Source organism: Gadus morhua, chromosome 6 (assembly GCF_902167405.1).
Source record: "Gadus morhua chromosome 6, gadMor3.0, whole genome shotgun sequence".
NCBI classification, from domain to species: Eukaryota; Metazoa; Chordata; class Actinopteri; order Gadiformes; family Gadidae; genus Gadus; species Gadus morhua.
Window position 1 is genome coordinate 6,592,294 of NC_044053.1, and position 12,915 is coordinate 6,605,208.

A 12,915-nucleotide genomic window follows, 5' to 3' on the forward strand; every position below is an offset into this window, starting at 1 on the left:
CTCATATTTGTGGATGAGGCCTCTTCCTTTCCTTTTGCTTTGAAATTGTTTCAAGTCATTTGGGACGGGATCTGAAGGCGCGCACCACTATGAACGGGTCTCGATGGGGAACCACCGGACCCAGGGAACATCACCAAGCGTTATTTGACTTACCATTGATCGGAGAGAAATGCTGTCATGGCTCAATCTTTCCAAAATGAAAAGAGAAAAATTACGGCAAACCAAAAGCACCGATCCCAAATAGCTATTTCCCAGTCTGTTTGTTTATCCCATGTATGCAGTTCATTTGCACTTGCCATTAGGGACATGCACTTGTTCTTCCATAATTGCTAACAAAAGGACTGTTAACTAAAATGATAGCATCATCTTCCCATTGTCAGTATCCCTTCTTGGCCAACAGTGAACCCAAAGCCAGCAATGTTAACCCAAACATGCCCTGTAGACAGAGACAAAGGGACTTGAAGCCCAACCTGTGTATTAGACTGGCCACTATAGAAAAAAAGAATTATTCTGAAACCCCCATCTTGTTTCTCCGTGTCTGGACGAATAGCTCCGCAACAAAACAGGTAACCCTTCGTTGCCCCAGCTCCCTCGTAGATTCCAATGCTCTGTGTGTGTATGTTTGTGGGTGTATGTTTGTGTGTGTATGTGTGTGTGTGTGTGTGTGTGTGTGTGTGTGTGTGTGTGTGTGTGTGTGTGTGTGTGTGTCTGTGTGTGTGTGTGTGTGTCTGTGTGTGCGCATGTGTCTGTGCGTGTGTGTCTGTGTCTGTGTGTGTGTGTTTGCATTATCCATGTCTTACAAAGAAGAATAGAGAATCAATTATGTTATGTGAATGTATTCCTGAACATTTCAAGGCCTGTCTATTATTTGTTAATGATTTTCTGTGGTGCTTTTATTTCGCATGGTGAAATGTGCAATAGCCTTCATCCTTTTTCGTGAAAAGTATACCGTGAGTCTGTAGCATAGATAACCTATCTTTGAAAGACAGTTTAGATCTACATTGTTGCAGGCATCCAAACGACACACACACACACACACACACACACACACACACACACACACACACACACACACACACACACACACACACACACACACACACACACACACACACACACACAAAGCATACAAAGGACTTCCATTGTTGCTCAAGGATTATGAATTTTATTTTTGCTAAGTGGACGGCATTAATATAAACACCTGTCTTACCATTGTGTCCCTTTCTATTCATGAACAAACTAAATCACTGTAGCTTTTTATGTTAAATGGCATCATTATATCTAATGATGCAATCATTACAAATTGCCTTTTAACTAATGAATATGCAGAACACTGAATTTGTTTACCTTTATGTGAGACAAGAGATGTGAAAAAAAATACACATTTCATTTTTCTTAAAGATAGATTATTGAATGCATAACTGCATGCGCTAGCAGAGGCGTATAGCAGGGGCGTATGCCACATGTGCAGAGTAATGGTACAGTCAGCAGGAACAGCTATTGTCGTAACAGCAGTCGTTTCCACAGAATTAAGATGGAATTGATTAACCCTGCCCCCCCCCCCCAACAAACACAAACACACACACGCACACAAACACCCCCCCCCCCCCCCCCCCCCACACACACACACACACACACACACACACACACACACACACACACACACACAAACACACAAACACACACACTGCTCCCCACACCGTTGTTGTGTAGGTGGAGAACCACCTCCTCGTTATCGTTAGTCAGACTAGCCTCTTTCTTTTTTTTGCAGAAAGCTAAGCAGCCATCAGAAAGAGCTACGTGGCTTACTTCTAACTCGGCATGGGGTTCACTCTTTCATCGTCCATACAATTAGGGTCAGGTTTATGGGTGTTTGAGGCCAGCAGAGAACTGTTTAAGTAAGCTCATGAGCCTGGGCAGGGAGGGAAAAGTGCAGACTCGACTGACTGATTAATCATTGTTCTACCGAGTTCTTACGCTCTAAAGTAAGGGGGATTTCACTTGAACCGACAGCGTAATGACGGGAATAACATAATAATGTAACCTAATAACTGACATCGACTTACCTCCTGTTCAGCTTGCCTCTGTGCCTTATTCTACGGGAACAGATTCTATAGACTGTAGCTCTTCATAGAACTGTAATGACATACATTTAAAAATAAATGCAAATAACAAAGCTCTTTACACTTTCAGAATTGTTCATGCTCACGTCAGTAATCATTGCGACAGTTTCATTGTTCATGAACGAACTAGAAAAAGTACAATTTCATAAGAAATGTTGGTGTGCTTCCTGCTTTTAATAAAGTTGTTAGAACCTGGTATATTGAAAATGTACAGTCGAGCGACGTGAAGTAGTACTGCATTTTTATGTAGGGTGTGATGTGTTGCCTCCCAGGTGTTTTTGATGACTGCTAGGGTGTTAGCTAGTGCTGGATGCTTGCGTTTGGTGTTTCTCCTGGTTTCTATGGTGTTCCGGTATCTTTGGTACGATCAGGGTGGTTGTTTGGATGTCCCAGGTGGTTGCTTAGGTGATCCTGGTCTTTGTATGGTTGTTCTAGGTGTTCTCTAGGGTGTTCGAGTTGGTTATAGGGAGTAAAGTAAGTTTCAATACTTTTCAAAAAATTATAAATAGTATACATGTTTTGAGACATTCCATAAAAGTTTAGATATACACAAAAAGTATGAAGGAGGAATTTGGGAAGAGTTATAGGAGGGGGAGTAAAGAGCCCTTGGGGAGAGCTGGTGAAGAAACCAAGAAGAAGAGGAAAGACGAAGAAGCTGGTGGTGAATTATCAACGAAGCAAGCAGAGGTACCAGCTCCCGACGGCTTCCAAGAGGAAGCGGTAGAGATGGACCCAAGTTCCTGGGAGTGAACAAACATGGCCAATAAACTGGACCGGAGGCCCTGTGCAGGACGAGAGCAAGATGTTCCTGCTCAGGAGGTCCAGCGCCTTTCATGCGTAGAAGAACGCCGCCTTTAAAAAGCTGCTGCTGCCGATCTCAAACCAGCCAGCCAGTGTCCTCTCATTGCTATTTATCGTTGAAGGAGGTGACACCAATACATGTGATGCCAACAGACTGAACACGATTGTCTGCTGTAGAGGACTGCTAGCGATGTAGCTGGAGCTGAACTGGACCCTCTGGATTCGGTTGCAGAGGGGATGATGAGTTAGAGAGGCTGGACGCTACCCCTTTCCATCCCCGAAATGGTGAGTTAGCAAAGATAAGGAGCGCATTCAGCCCCTGACTCATCCCTACTTGGCCCGCCACAAAGCCCCTTGGCCAGTCCATTGTGCCAGTAGACGTCAGGCTCCACAACCGAGGCTTGACCCCCCCATGAGAACTGTCTGTGACTTACTTCTCACCCTTAACTACTGCATCCTGCGTGGAGTCCTGCGCACATGCGCATTGACTCATATACTCAGATACTTATAAGATTATAAATGAATATATGATCATGTATTAATTTATAATCGTGTATGCATTTGATAAATACAGATTGATAGGTTAGGCTAACCCTATTCAGATTTATTGACAGAATTTTCTGCGTTCCCTAATTTACTGTCTCAGAGATTCAGTGCAGACGGGCCAGCCCCTCAGTGTATTACTTATTTACTTCACTTACTTCTTTATATATTTGTATTCTCATTCTTGACTGTACCTCTACTGTGTTTTATGTGCATGCTGTTGCTGCCATGACACATGGCGTGACACAGCTGATCTTAGCTTTTTTTATTTATGTTTATCAGCGGTTAAAGATCAACATCATGTCGTTGCACCGTGGGGCCAACGGTTGCCAAACTGTTCAATGGAAGTAGTACGTGGACAGAGTTTGAAGCCTTCAAAAAAAAACAACAATAACAAATAAATTAAATAAATAATCGTAGTGTTGACCGGAGGCGAGGATCTGCCTTCCACTCTGAACCAGACAGGCGAGGCTTTCTAATATGTCCCTTTGCCTCCCCCCCTCCTCGATGCGTTGGAATGTCCCCTTTCTCTTTCTGCACCGATTCATTTTATTGCCATGTTCTCTGTTATTGCTGGCATCCGGGGAGGACCCCACTGCTGACCCCATGCAGCGGGGGAAGGGGGCTGGTGATGGGTGGTGGGGGGGGGGGTCACTCTGCTACCCGCCTCGCAGCACAATGTCATCCCGACATAACTTTGCTGTTAAGACGTCACAGAGTCATTGTGGCCCCGGACATTTTCTCCGTCTTTTTTTTTTTTTTCTGGTTTGCAGACAAAGCTTGAAAGAGAGAAAGGCCAACAATTGAGATGCCTTCCCTGAATTGCCTCGACCGCGGCTCTTTTATAATGCCGGGGTGGGGGTCAGCTTTGTCCCAATGCTGGGATGGGTGTCGTTTTTAGAAAAGCAACTTTCAAAGCACATACCTCTGTCTTGTAATTAGGTTAGCCACTCTTCTGGTCGGGAACCATGACGTCTCCGTTATCCAGTCATTGAGTCATTGTTTTTTTATGCATTCAATTAAGCGCTATTATGTCTATTAAGTCTGAATTATAAGTGTCCGTTCAATTGTGATTACAGAAACCAACAAGACCAAAGAAATGACCATATTTTAACGGATTTGGATATTATGAATCGACTTCAACAATTAAACCTTTGGTCCTCATTTATTAAGGCATATCTGTTAAAAGAAACCTCGGAGCTCAGTTTAAAATCTGATCTGCTGGTCTTCATTAAATGTCAATCTACCACATTTTGGTCTTTGTTACAATGTGTGCTTGAATAATTAAAGTGAAAACGGCGAATACAATCTTTATTGAATCATACACAGGGGGTCTGAACAGCAACGACGAATCGACGAAGAAAATAAACGAGTCTTCAGCAAGTTAATTTGGAGAAACCTTTCTCTAAACCCCATTCTGTGATGTGGATAGATACCACAGCAGGAATGTAATCTGTCTTCCAAGCCCCTCCCTATCCCCTTCCTATTAACGATTGTATTTTTCACATTTTGAATGAATAATTTATACAAAGGAATGGGGAGAATCACTATAACTATGCATGGGTCAAAGTTCCTCTCCATTTTCTGAACCAAGAGACAGCTTGCCTCAGCTAGCTGTCATGTGAAGAAGAAGAAATAAAGCAAAGAGATTTTCTCTTGTCTTTCCTTTCCCTTCTCTCTGGCCACCACATCCACAGGGATTCTGCTCCATAGGCCTTCTTTCAGCTTGTATTAAGTGATTCATTGCCAATTAAAACAGCGTCTGATTTGGCGGCGATCGCTGCTAGTGAGGAAAACCAGATGTTCCTAACTGGACAGTGGAGGAAGCCCGCAAGAGGAGCTTTTTTTTTTTTTTTTTTCTCTTGGAGGGTCAAGGAGGAACAGGATGTCGAAAAAACGAACAAAGCAGCAAACCTTGACAATCAACAAATGCGCCCCCCCCACCACCATGCACCCAGTTCCTCTCCCGTTCCTGCATGTTTAGTACTCTATCTCTCCATCGCTCTATATATATATATATATAGAGAGAGAGAGAGAGAGAGAGAGAGAGAGAGAGAGAGAGAGAGAGAGAGAGAGAGAGAGAGAGAGAGAGAGAGAGAGAGAGAGAGAGAGAGAGAGAGAGAGAGAGAGAGAGAGAGACACACACAGAGAGTGAGAGAGACACACAGAGAGACGGAGAGGGAGAGAAAGAGAAAGAGGGAGAGAGAGAGAGACGAGTGCTTTGACACAGTGATCCAACTGCCCTTTGGTTTTGGCCTGTAAAAGCAGTGATATACGATCATGTGTCGTCCATGTGTGATCCAGCTAATGACCTCATAGGAATCCAAATAATGCCATTAGGATCCTCCATATAGTACCAAATCATGGAAGGGGAGGAATTGACTTGTACATTGTGGATATGTGCTCCATAGCTCAAGGTGGTTATTTTCAATTCAATTCAATCTCAATCAATTCTTTATTTTTTGCTCAATAACAGATGTGGTGCCCGGATAAAGGAATGCTGTCATGTCCAACCAGTAGCACAAAGAAGCCAAACAACATATGTCTTCAGTTTTAGCTACATTGTCTGTCGTTTATCACCTTGTCAAAAATAGCTGTTGGTGATTTCAGTAGCTGCCTCAGCATTCATGTAGGCCTATTTGCTTGTAAAAATGATAAAAGAACTTGCCAAACTAGACCTTACCGTTTGTGTTTTAGTGATAATGACCCTCTTCAAGTCTCTTAAGAAAGGTTTGTGGTGACAATTAATATTGCAGACTCATTAGCTCCAGCACAATCGGGATAAAATTATACAGTTCAAGTTTTGAAGTCGTTATTTCATCATAATCATCGACGTTTTTCTGCGGTATTCGTTCGTCTTTTATTCTATTTTTGCAGAAATGTGGTAATTTATGAGAAGGACTAGATTTTTTCCTGGAAGGCAAATAAAATATAGCCTATACATTATAAAATATAAGTCAAAAGTCATACCGAACACAGCATGACTCTATATCAACGATGAAAAATATCGGCGTAAACCACGGGACAGCTATTGCGCTCTAACTTCTCCAGAAGTGAATGAGTTCTACCCGTTCTACCGGCAGGAGTTTCCCTGAATCCCCCCCCCACACACCCCTCGCCCCCCTCCCTTCTGCTTGTCTGCCCACACACCATGTGTTCATGAGGAAGAGGGAAGTTTGTGACGTGGGGCAGGGCTTGTCTGCCGTTTATTAGTCAGAGAGCAAGGAACCAGGTTGCAAGAGCTCACTACTGCTACCCACTCTGTCGGGTCAGAGAGAGCTCCCGGGACGAGGGATGTTTTTATACTGCAAAACGTTCTAGTAGAGAGACAGTGAACAGAAACACAGACCGGGGTGTCGCAGCTGTATTTCCTGTTGTAATTAAAACTTTCCTAACTTTTTTAAAGGCCAGTTGCATTTCAACTGAAGTTGATGACTTGGGTAAAGCGCTATCAATTTCCGTAGCCCATTTCGATAAGTGTGACAAGAGTTTGTCTCTTATTTTTATTTTTTTAAAACTTTTGGAAAGTAGGATTTTTCCACAATTCTGTGCATTTTACTAGACTCGTGATGGTTTTCCTATCACTTACGTTACTTTTAGGACTTTTAGCTAGTTTGACTTCAGCTGAAAAGGTAAGTAACTACATCGCTGTTGGGCTATTTATATGTAGTGTGAAAAAGGGAAATTTGTCTTATCACAAAAGTTGCCGCGCAGTTGACTCGTAAGTGAAACGTGCGCTTGTGTCCACTACACATGCATAACAAGCCTTCTGTTCTGCATGCTATGCTTTAAGCTACTGTTATACATCTGCATGCTCCTCTGTTTCTTTCAAAAACATCTTATATTACACTGGTAAAGTTTTTGGTCTGTTACATAACAAATGGCAGGGAGAAGCGATCAAAATTGGTAAACAGCATACAGTAAACCAGTAACACCTTTTCTTATGATATGATATAATATAATATAATATAATGTAATGTATTAATATTGTTATTTTTTCTCACAGGCTGGTGATGTAGAACGAGAGGGTGAGTGTTTATTTTTTAATTACGAGAAGGAAAAAGTCTGGCTGCTGAAATAACAGGATATCTCGGGTGCATTAAGATATATGTGGTAGTGGGGAGTTTGTATGTGGGACACTGTAGGACTCTGTAACCCTCCACACCACACACACACACACACACACACACACACACACACACACACACACACACACACACACACACACACACACACACACACACACACACACACACACACAGCAAACACAAACATATCCCAGGACACACACACACACACACACACACGCACACACACCAAACACCAAACACACAAAGTAGACTTCTATTCCCTGACCAAGAGGCCTCAAAGGCTTTGTTATACCGGAAAGAAAACTCAATTTCTAAATCCTGTCCATCTGTTTTCCATCGTGAGGTTAAGCAATGAGGGAGCTGCAGCACTGTCTGCCCAGGTTCAAGACGCACTATCTCGTGGACCCAAAGGGAGCGCTTGTGTCTGATAGGCTCCCACCTCACCTCTTCATGCACTGAAGAGGTGTGAGTAGGGGGCACCTGTGAGTAGGGGGCCGAAGCTGCAGGGGGGGGGGGTTCTGCCCTTGGACTTTTAGCTTCAGAGACCCTTCTGAGGGTGCTTTGTATGAGCAGTGAAGGAGTGACCGTATGAAAGCAGTGAGCGGATTCCTTTGGTTTGCACTTTGCAGCATGCAATGTTGGCACTGTGGAAAATAGTGTCCCATCGGCTTGTCGGAGAACGTCTTTTACGTTTTGATTAAACTAATTAAGCTGTTGGGATAATATGGTGAGGCAATGCAGCGTCTCTGAAACGTGTGTTTTGACTTGGAGATAGAGGAGTGTGTGGAAGTTACATCGCAGCACACCTCTGGATGCGATGTTAACATTATTAACTGAACATTTAGTCAACCGACGCACCAACCACCAACAACCAACTACTATCCATCCCACCCACCAACCAACTAACCAACCTACTAACGTTCGGTAAAACGCCATACATTTAATTCCTTACACAAAGTTGTCCTTGTATAATAGGTTATAGCCTCCATATTTTGTTTTTATTTTGTAATATGTGTTATTGAAACATATTCTGCTATGGTTCAACTCATCATTGGAAGCGGACATGTTACCAAATAGACAAAAAAGCCCTTAATGTTATTTGCACTTCTCAAAAGCAATGCGTGCTTTCATAGTTATTGCATGGAGCAAAGTGCTTATTAAACCTTCTAATAAGATTATAGTGGTGGCTCTGCTAATACTGCTACCTCTTCCCAGACCCATTATTTTACAAGCCATCAAAGTGACATCTGTCTTTCTTCCTATTTCAAACAGCCGTCATTCCTGTCCTCAGCATTTTTGCGTTCCCCGATTGTGTCAACAGCGCCGGCACTATGATTTGTAAAGCGTGTCATTTCTTCACAGGACAAATTTTAGTCTTTAACAATAACATCTGCTTGCATGTCTTGTAGTTAGAAAGAAAAATGAAAAGGGGCTGATATTCGTGAAATATTTCTGCACGCGTATCAGTCTCTATAAACATTTCTATTTGTCTTTCGCTGGTTCAAGTGCACAAGGGAAACCTGCACCTAGATATCCTTTGAACCCAGAGACCCTCTATTATTGGCTGTAAACCTCCTCTTGTCTGTACACGTACGATAATGCATACACAAATTAATTGGAATGGACCAACCTAGCACCAAGGCTGAATAAGGTAGCTGCTGGCTGCCGTTTATTATTGCCTTCACTTTTGGACAAACACTGTCCCCCAGAAGGGTCGGTGGTACCGGTCATATATGTAATAATGAGAATAGTCATGGTCATAGTAAAGTCAACCACAAGATATTTGACTATTAGTAATTTAGGAGATGCTTTAAAGTACATTGAAAAATGCATACACATGTGATTACGAAGCAGGTATGAGTAAGATGTTTACAGGTAGACTGCGGACGTTGGGGTCCGAACCCCGACACTAAAACGTACTCTGTCTGGGACACACCCTGCCATGGCCTTTCTCCTGCCGCCTCCAGTACTACCTATCTTTCTGCCTGAGTGTTGACACTGTCTTACCGCCTCTGGTGGGTTCTGTGGTCATCCTGCAGTTAAACCATGACCCCGATGTGTCCCGAAACAGAGCTGCTCAAGACCCGGCTGAAGGAGTATGGCCTGGTCACTCCCTTCAGCACCGACGCCCGCGGACACTACCTGTCACACCTGCTCTCGGCCAATCACAAGCAGCGCGTCCGGCGGGAGGCCTTCCCCTCCGGGGAGCCCCAGCAGACGCTCTTCTTCAACATCACCGCCTTCGGCAAGGAGTTCCACCTCCGCCTGCGCCCCAACGACCGGCTGGTGGCCCCCGGGGCCAAGGTGGAGTGGCACGGCAACGATGACGGTGGAAGGGAGAGCGAGGACGGCGGCGGCGGCGGCGGCGGCGGCGGCGGCGGCGGCGGCGGCGACGGCGGCGGCGCCGGCGGCACTGGCGACATGGGAGAGGGCGTGAAGAACCGAACCGGGCCTGGGGGAGCTGAGCGGATACTGAGGCGAGAGCTCCTCAAGACGGACTGCACCTTCATCGGCGACATCACAGATGTTCCCGGGGCTTCGGTTGCCATTAACAACTGTGATGGGCTGGTGAGTCTGCGCTGTTGTTCACACCCTCTCCGCCCCCCCCCCCCCCCCCCCCCCCCTCTCATTCTAACCCCGTCTTCCCATTACGAAAGTGACATGACCTTGTCGTCGATTGTAAGGAGGTTTAGATGTCCATAACTCCCTGGTGGAGGTCCTTTTTCTTTAAAAGCCGCGGGCTGGCATTTTAACTGCACATTGTTCTCGATATATTCCTCAAGTGGAAAGGACCAAATAGCTTTTGTGCTGAAGTTTGTCCCGGGTGAATGACTATCCATTACTGCCACAAATACGAGGGCATTTCTGTTCCCCTCGCCCTCCACAACCATTGCCTCGCATGCAGCATGGATCTCCTTTTGTTCTTCACCACAGTGAGCAACCCCGCCACGCCCCTCTCATAAACCACTTGAACAGTAATTGACGAATGATTTAGGGCTGTTAGCCGTTACCAAAGGTCCCAGATACCTGCTCTCCCGTTTAACAACAGTGGCGGCGTTTTGCCGTAATTTACTCTAAAGCTTGGGGTTTCAACTGAGAGTGATGAGCTCATATGAAGCACCCTGAAATGCATGGTATACATTTTTTTATATGAAACCAGTTGGTGGTGTTGAGGTGTTATGCTGATGTGTTATGCTGATGTACTAGGTTGTTGAAGACCGCTGGCAAATGTTAATCGTCGAGGCTTAGTGTGTGAACGTGAACGCCTGTCTTTGCGCACGTGTTTGCAAATGTGTGTGCGCGTGTGTGCACACGTCTTGTGTGTGTGTTTGTGTGTATGTGTGTGTATGTGTATTTGTGCACAGCACACGTATGTGTCCATGAGTGCAGAAGTGTGCGATTTTGTGTCGTGTGTGTGTGTGTGTGTGCGTGTGCGTGTGTGCATTTGTGTGTGCATGTCAGTGTTTGTTTGTGTGCTATCCCACTGTGGCCACTTGAAGGTGTGATATGACAACATGGTGTGAAAGAGAGTAATTCCGCTGGTTTCTCAGGACCTCAGATAAACACAACCCAGAAGTCTCAAGGCAAAGCACATTCTGTTTGGGGTGTTTGTATTTCATCTGTGTGCGTGCGTGCGTGCGTGCGTGCGTGCTAGCGCCGGTGTGTGTGCGTGCTTACAATGAAAGTGTAGCAAATGTTGCCCATGCTGTGGAAAGCAGGGGAGTTCCACGCCTGTAGTGACGATTGAAAAAAAAGATTGAAAAATGCAGGTAGGCTTGCTGTGTTTCATTTTTACAACAAAACAAACAAAACACTTTTTCGGACTTGCTCGGACAATTCTATGAAGGCAATTCTATTTCTGTTTCCCGTCTTGTGTGTGTATGTGTTTTCGTGCACACGTATGTGTCCATGAGTGCAGAAGTGGATAGCATTGTTGACATCCCAGGTCCGGGACTAGAGGGAGACGGTGTGAAGAATCTCTTCCATGTATCTGGCAAGTCAGGGGGGGCGGTGCGCCACGCCTTGGACAGACCCCAGAAGGCGCTGGAGGCGGAGTTATGCAGGGTTTCCTGTTTGGCTTCGGATATATATATATTATTGTATAAGTTAAATGATGGAGGTTTTAGAAGTGGATTTTAACAATGAGTGTGTTTCTACAATGGCCATTCTAATTCACAGGTTTGTCCTGAAACCTTTACAGTCACTTTGTCTAAGGTTGTTGGTGTCAGCTGACAGATGTTCTAGTTTATAGCCACCTGCTACAGGAGAAGTTTACTTTTTTGCCCTGGCGGATTTTCAGTTTTCTGTTAGCCATGGAGGGGTGCCGACCATTATTATTACAGTTATCAGTCCCCTTCTGGATCAAAGATTAATGGTCGGCCGTATCGCGTTTGTAATGGTTCCACCCGGTCAGGTGGTTTCCAGTACATGGCCATTCCATGTTATGGACATCTACTGATCCCGCCCCCAGCAACATGATATGAAATTCATGAAATAGATTTAAAGCAAACCAAAATGAAACCAAGATTTCAGTTTGTCTGCGGTCAGACTATAGATGTTAATCTAGCGTCTGATTTGTGAGACTATCATCTTCAGGCATCATGGTCAGCTGTACTCCTCAGATGTGACGTACAGATGTCTTAGTCATCTTGAAAAATATAAATATTCATATTTAAAACATGAAAGCTGTTTAACCTTTACCTGCTGGAAGTGTCTTCCAAAGGACATTTGCTTAAAAGAAGTGATGAGATACTGAGCCAACCACAGCAGACTAACCTTTTTAACCAAGATTGATGTAACTTTTGACGGCATAACTGTTCCTCAACATCTGTGTAATGGTCATTCCTCTGTAACCCCGAGAGGTGGCATGGCCCATTTTAAAATGCCCCAGTCGGTGCTAAACATGCTGGGAAGTTTTACCCGTTTATTTCCATTTTCCATTTTCCTGGGAATTTTCTTCTTACATAGGAATGTGCAATAGGGCTTGACATTTTGACATAAATCACAGTTATCTACATATATATTGCACACTATTTCAATTCACTACCCTTGCAAAGTCCTATCAACAAGATGAACCATGCCAAATGGAAATAAATATATATTTCCATATAAAATGCTTTATATTATGTGGTGTGGTGTTTGTGTGTGTGCATGCGTACCTTGCCTGAAAAAAAAGAAAAAACCTTGTTGTTTCCAACTTCATTGTCGTTTGATATTATTATTATTACGTTTAGGGCAGTAAGTCAAATTAAGTCTTGTCAAAGCATGTGTTGTTAATTATAAACTTAATTATAAGACCTCTTACACACACGATGTGGCTCTCTGCTGTGCTAAACCTGCTTCGATAAACCTTTCAG

General features: G+C 44.1%; 1 protein-coding gene across 3 annotated transcripts in view; it reads left to right on the top strand.

Moving 5' to 3' along the window:
* The first annotated feature begins 6,669 nt into the window (after positions 1–6,669).
* The window catches only part of adamts3 (ADAM metallopeptidase with thrombospondin type 1 motif, 3), a 99,079-nt gene continuing 92,833 nt past the window's right edge, over positions 6,670–12,915 (top strand). For 2 of the 3 annotated variants that reach the window (XM_030358374.1, XM_030358376.1), the window contains exons 1-3: positions 6,671–7,099; positions 7,474–7,495; positions 9,630–10,126. In XM_030358374.1, coding sequence (XP_030214234.1) covers positions 7,037–7,099; positions 7,474–7,495; positions 9,630–10,126 — 582 coding nt within the window. In that variant the 5' untranslated portion in view covers positions 6,671–7,036. Of the gene's footprint in view, positions 7,100–7,473; positions 7,496–9,629; positions 10,127–12,915 lie in introns of all 3 variants that reach the window. The other variant, XM_030358375.1, reaches the window with a different exon arrangement.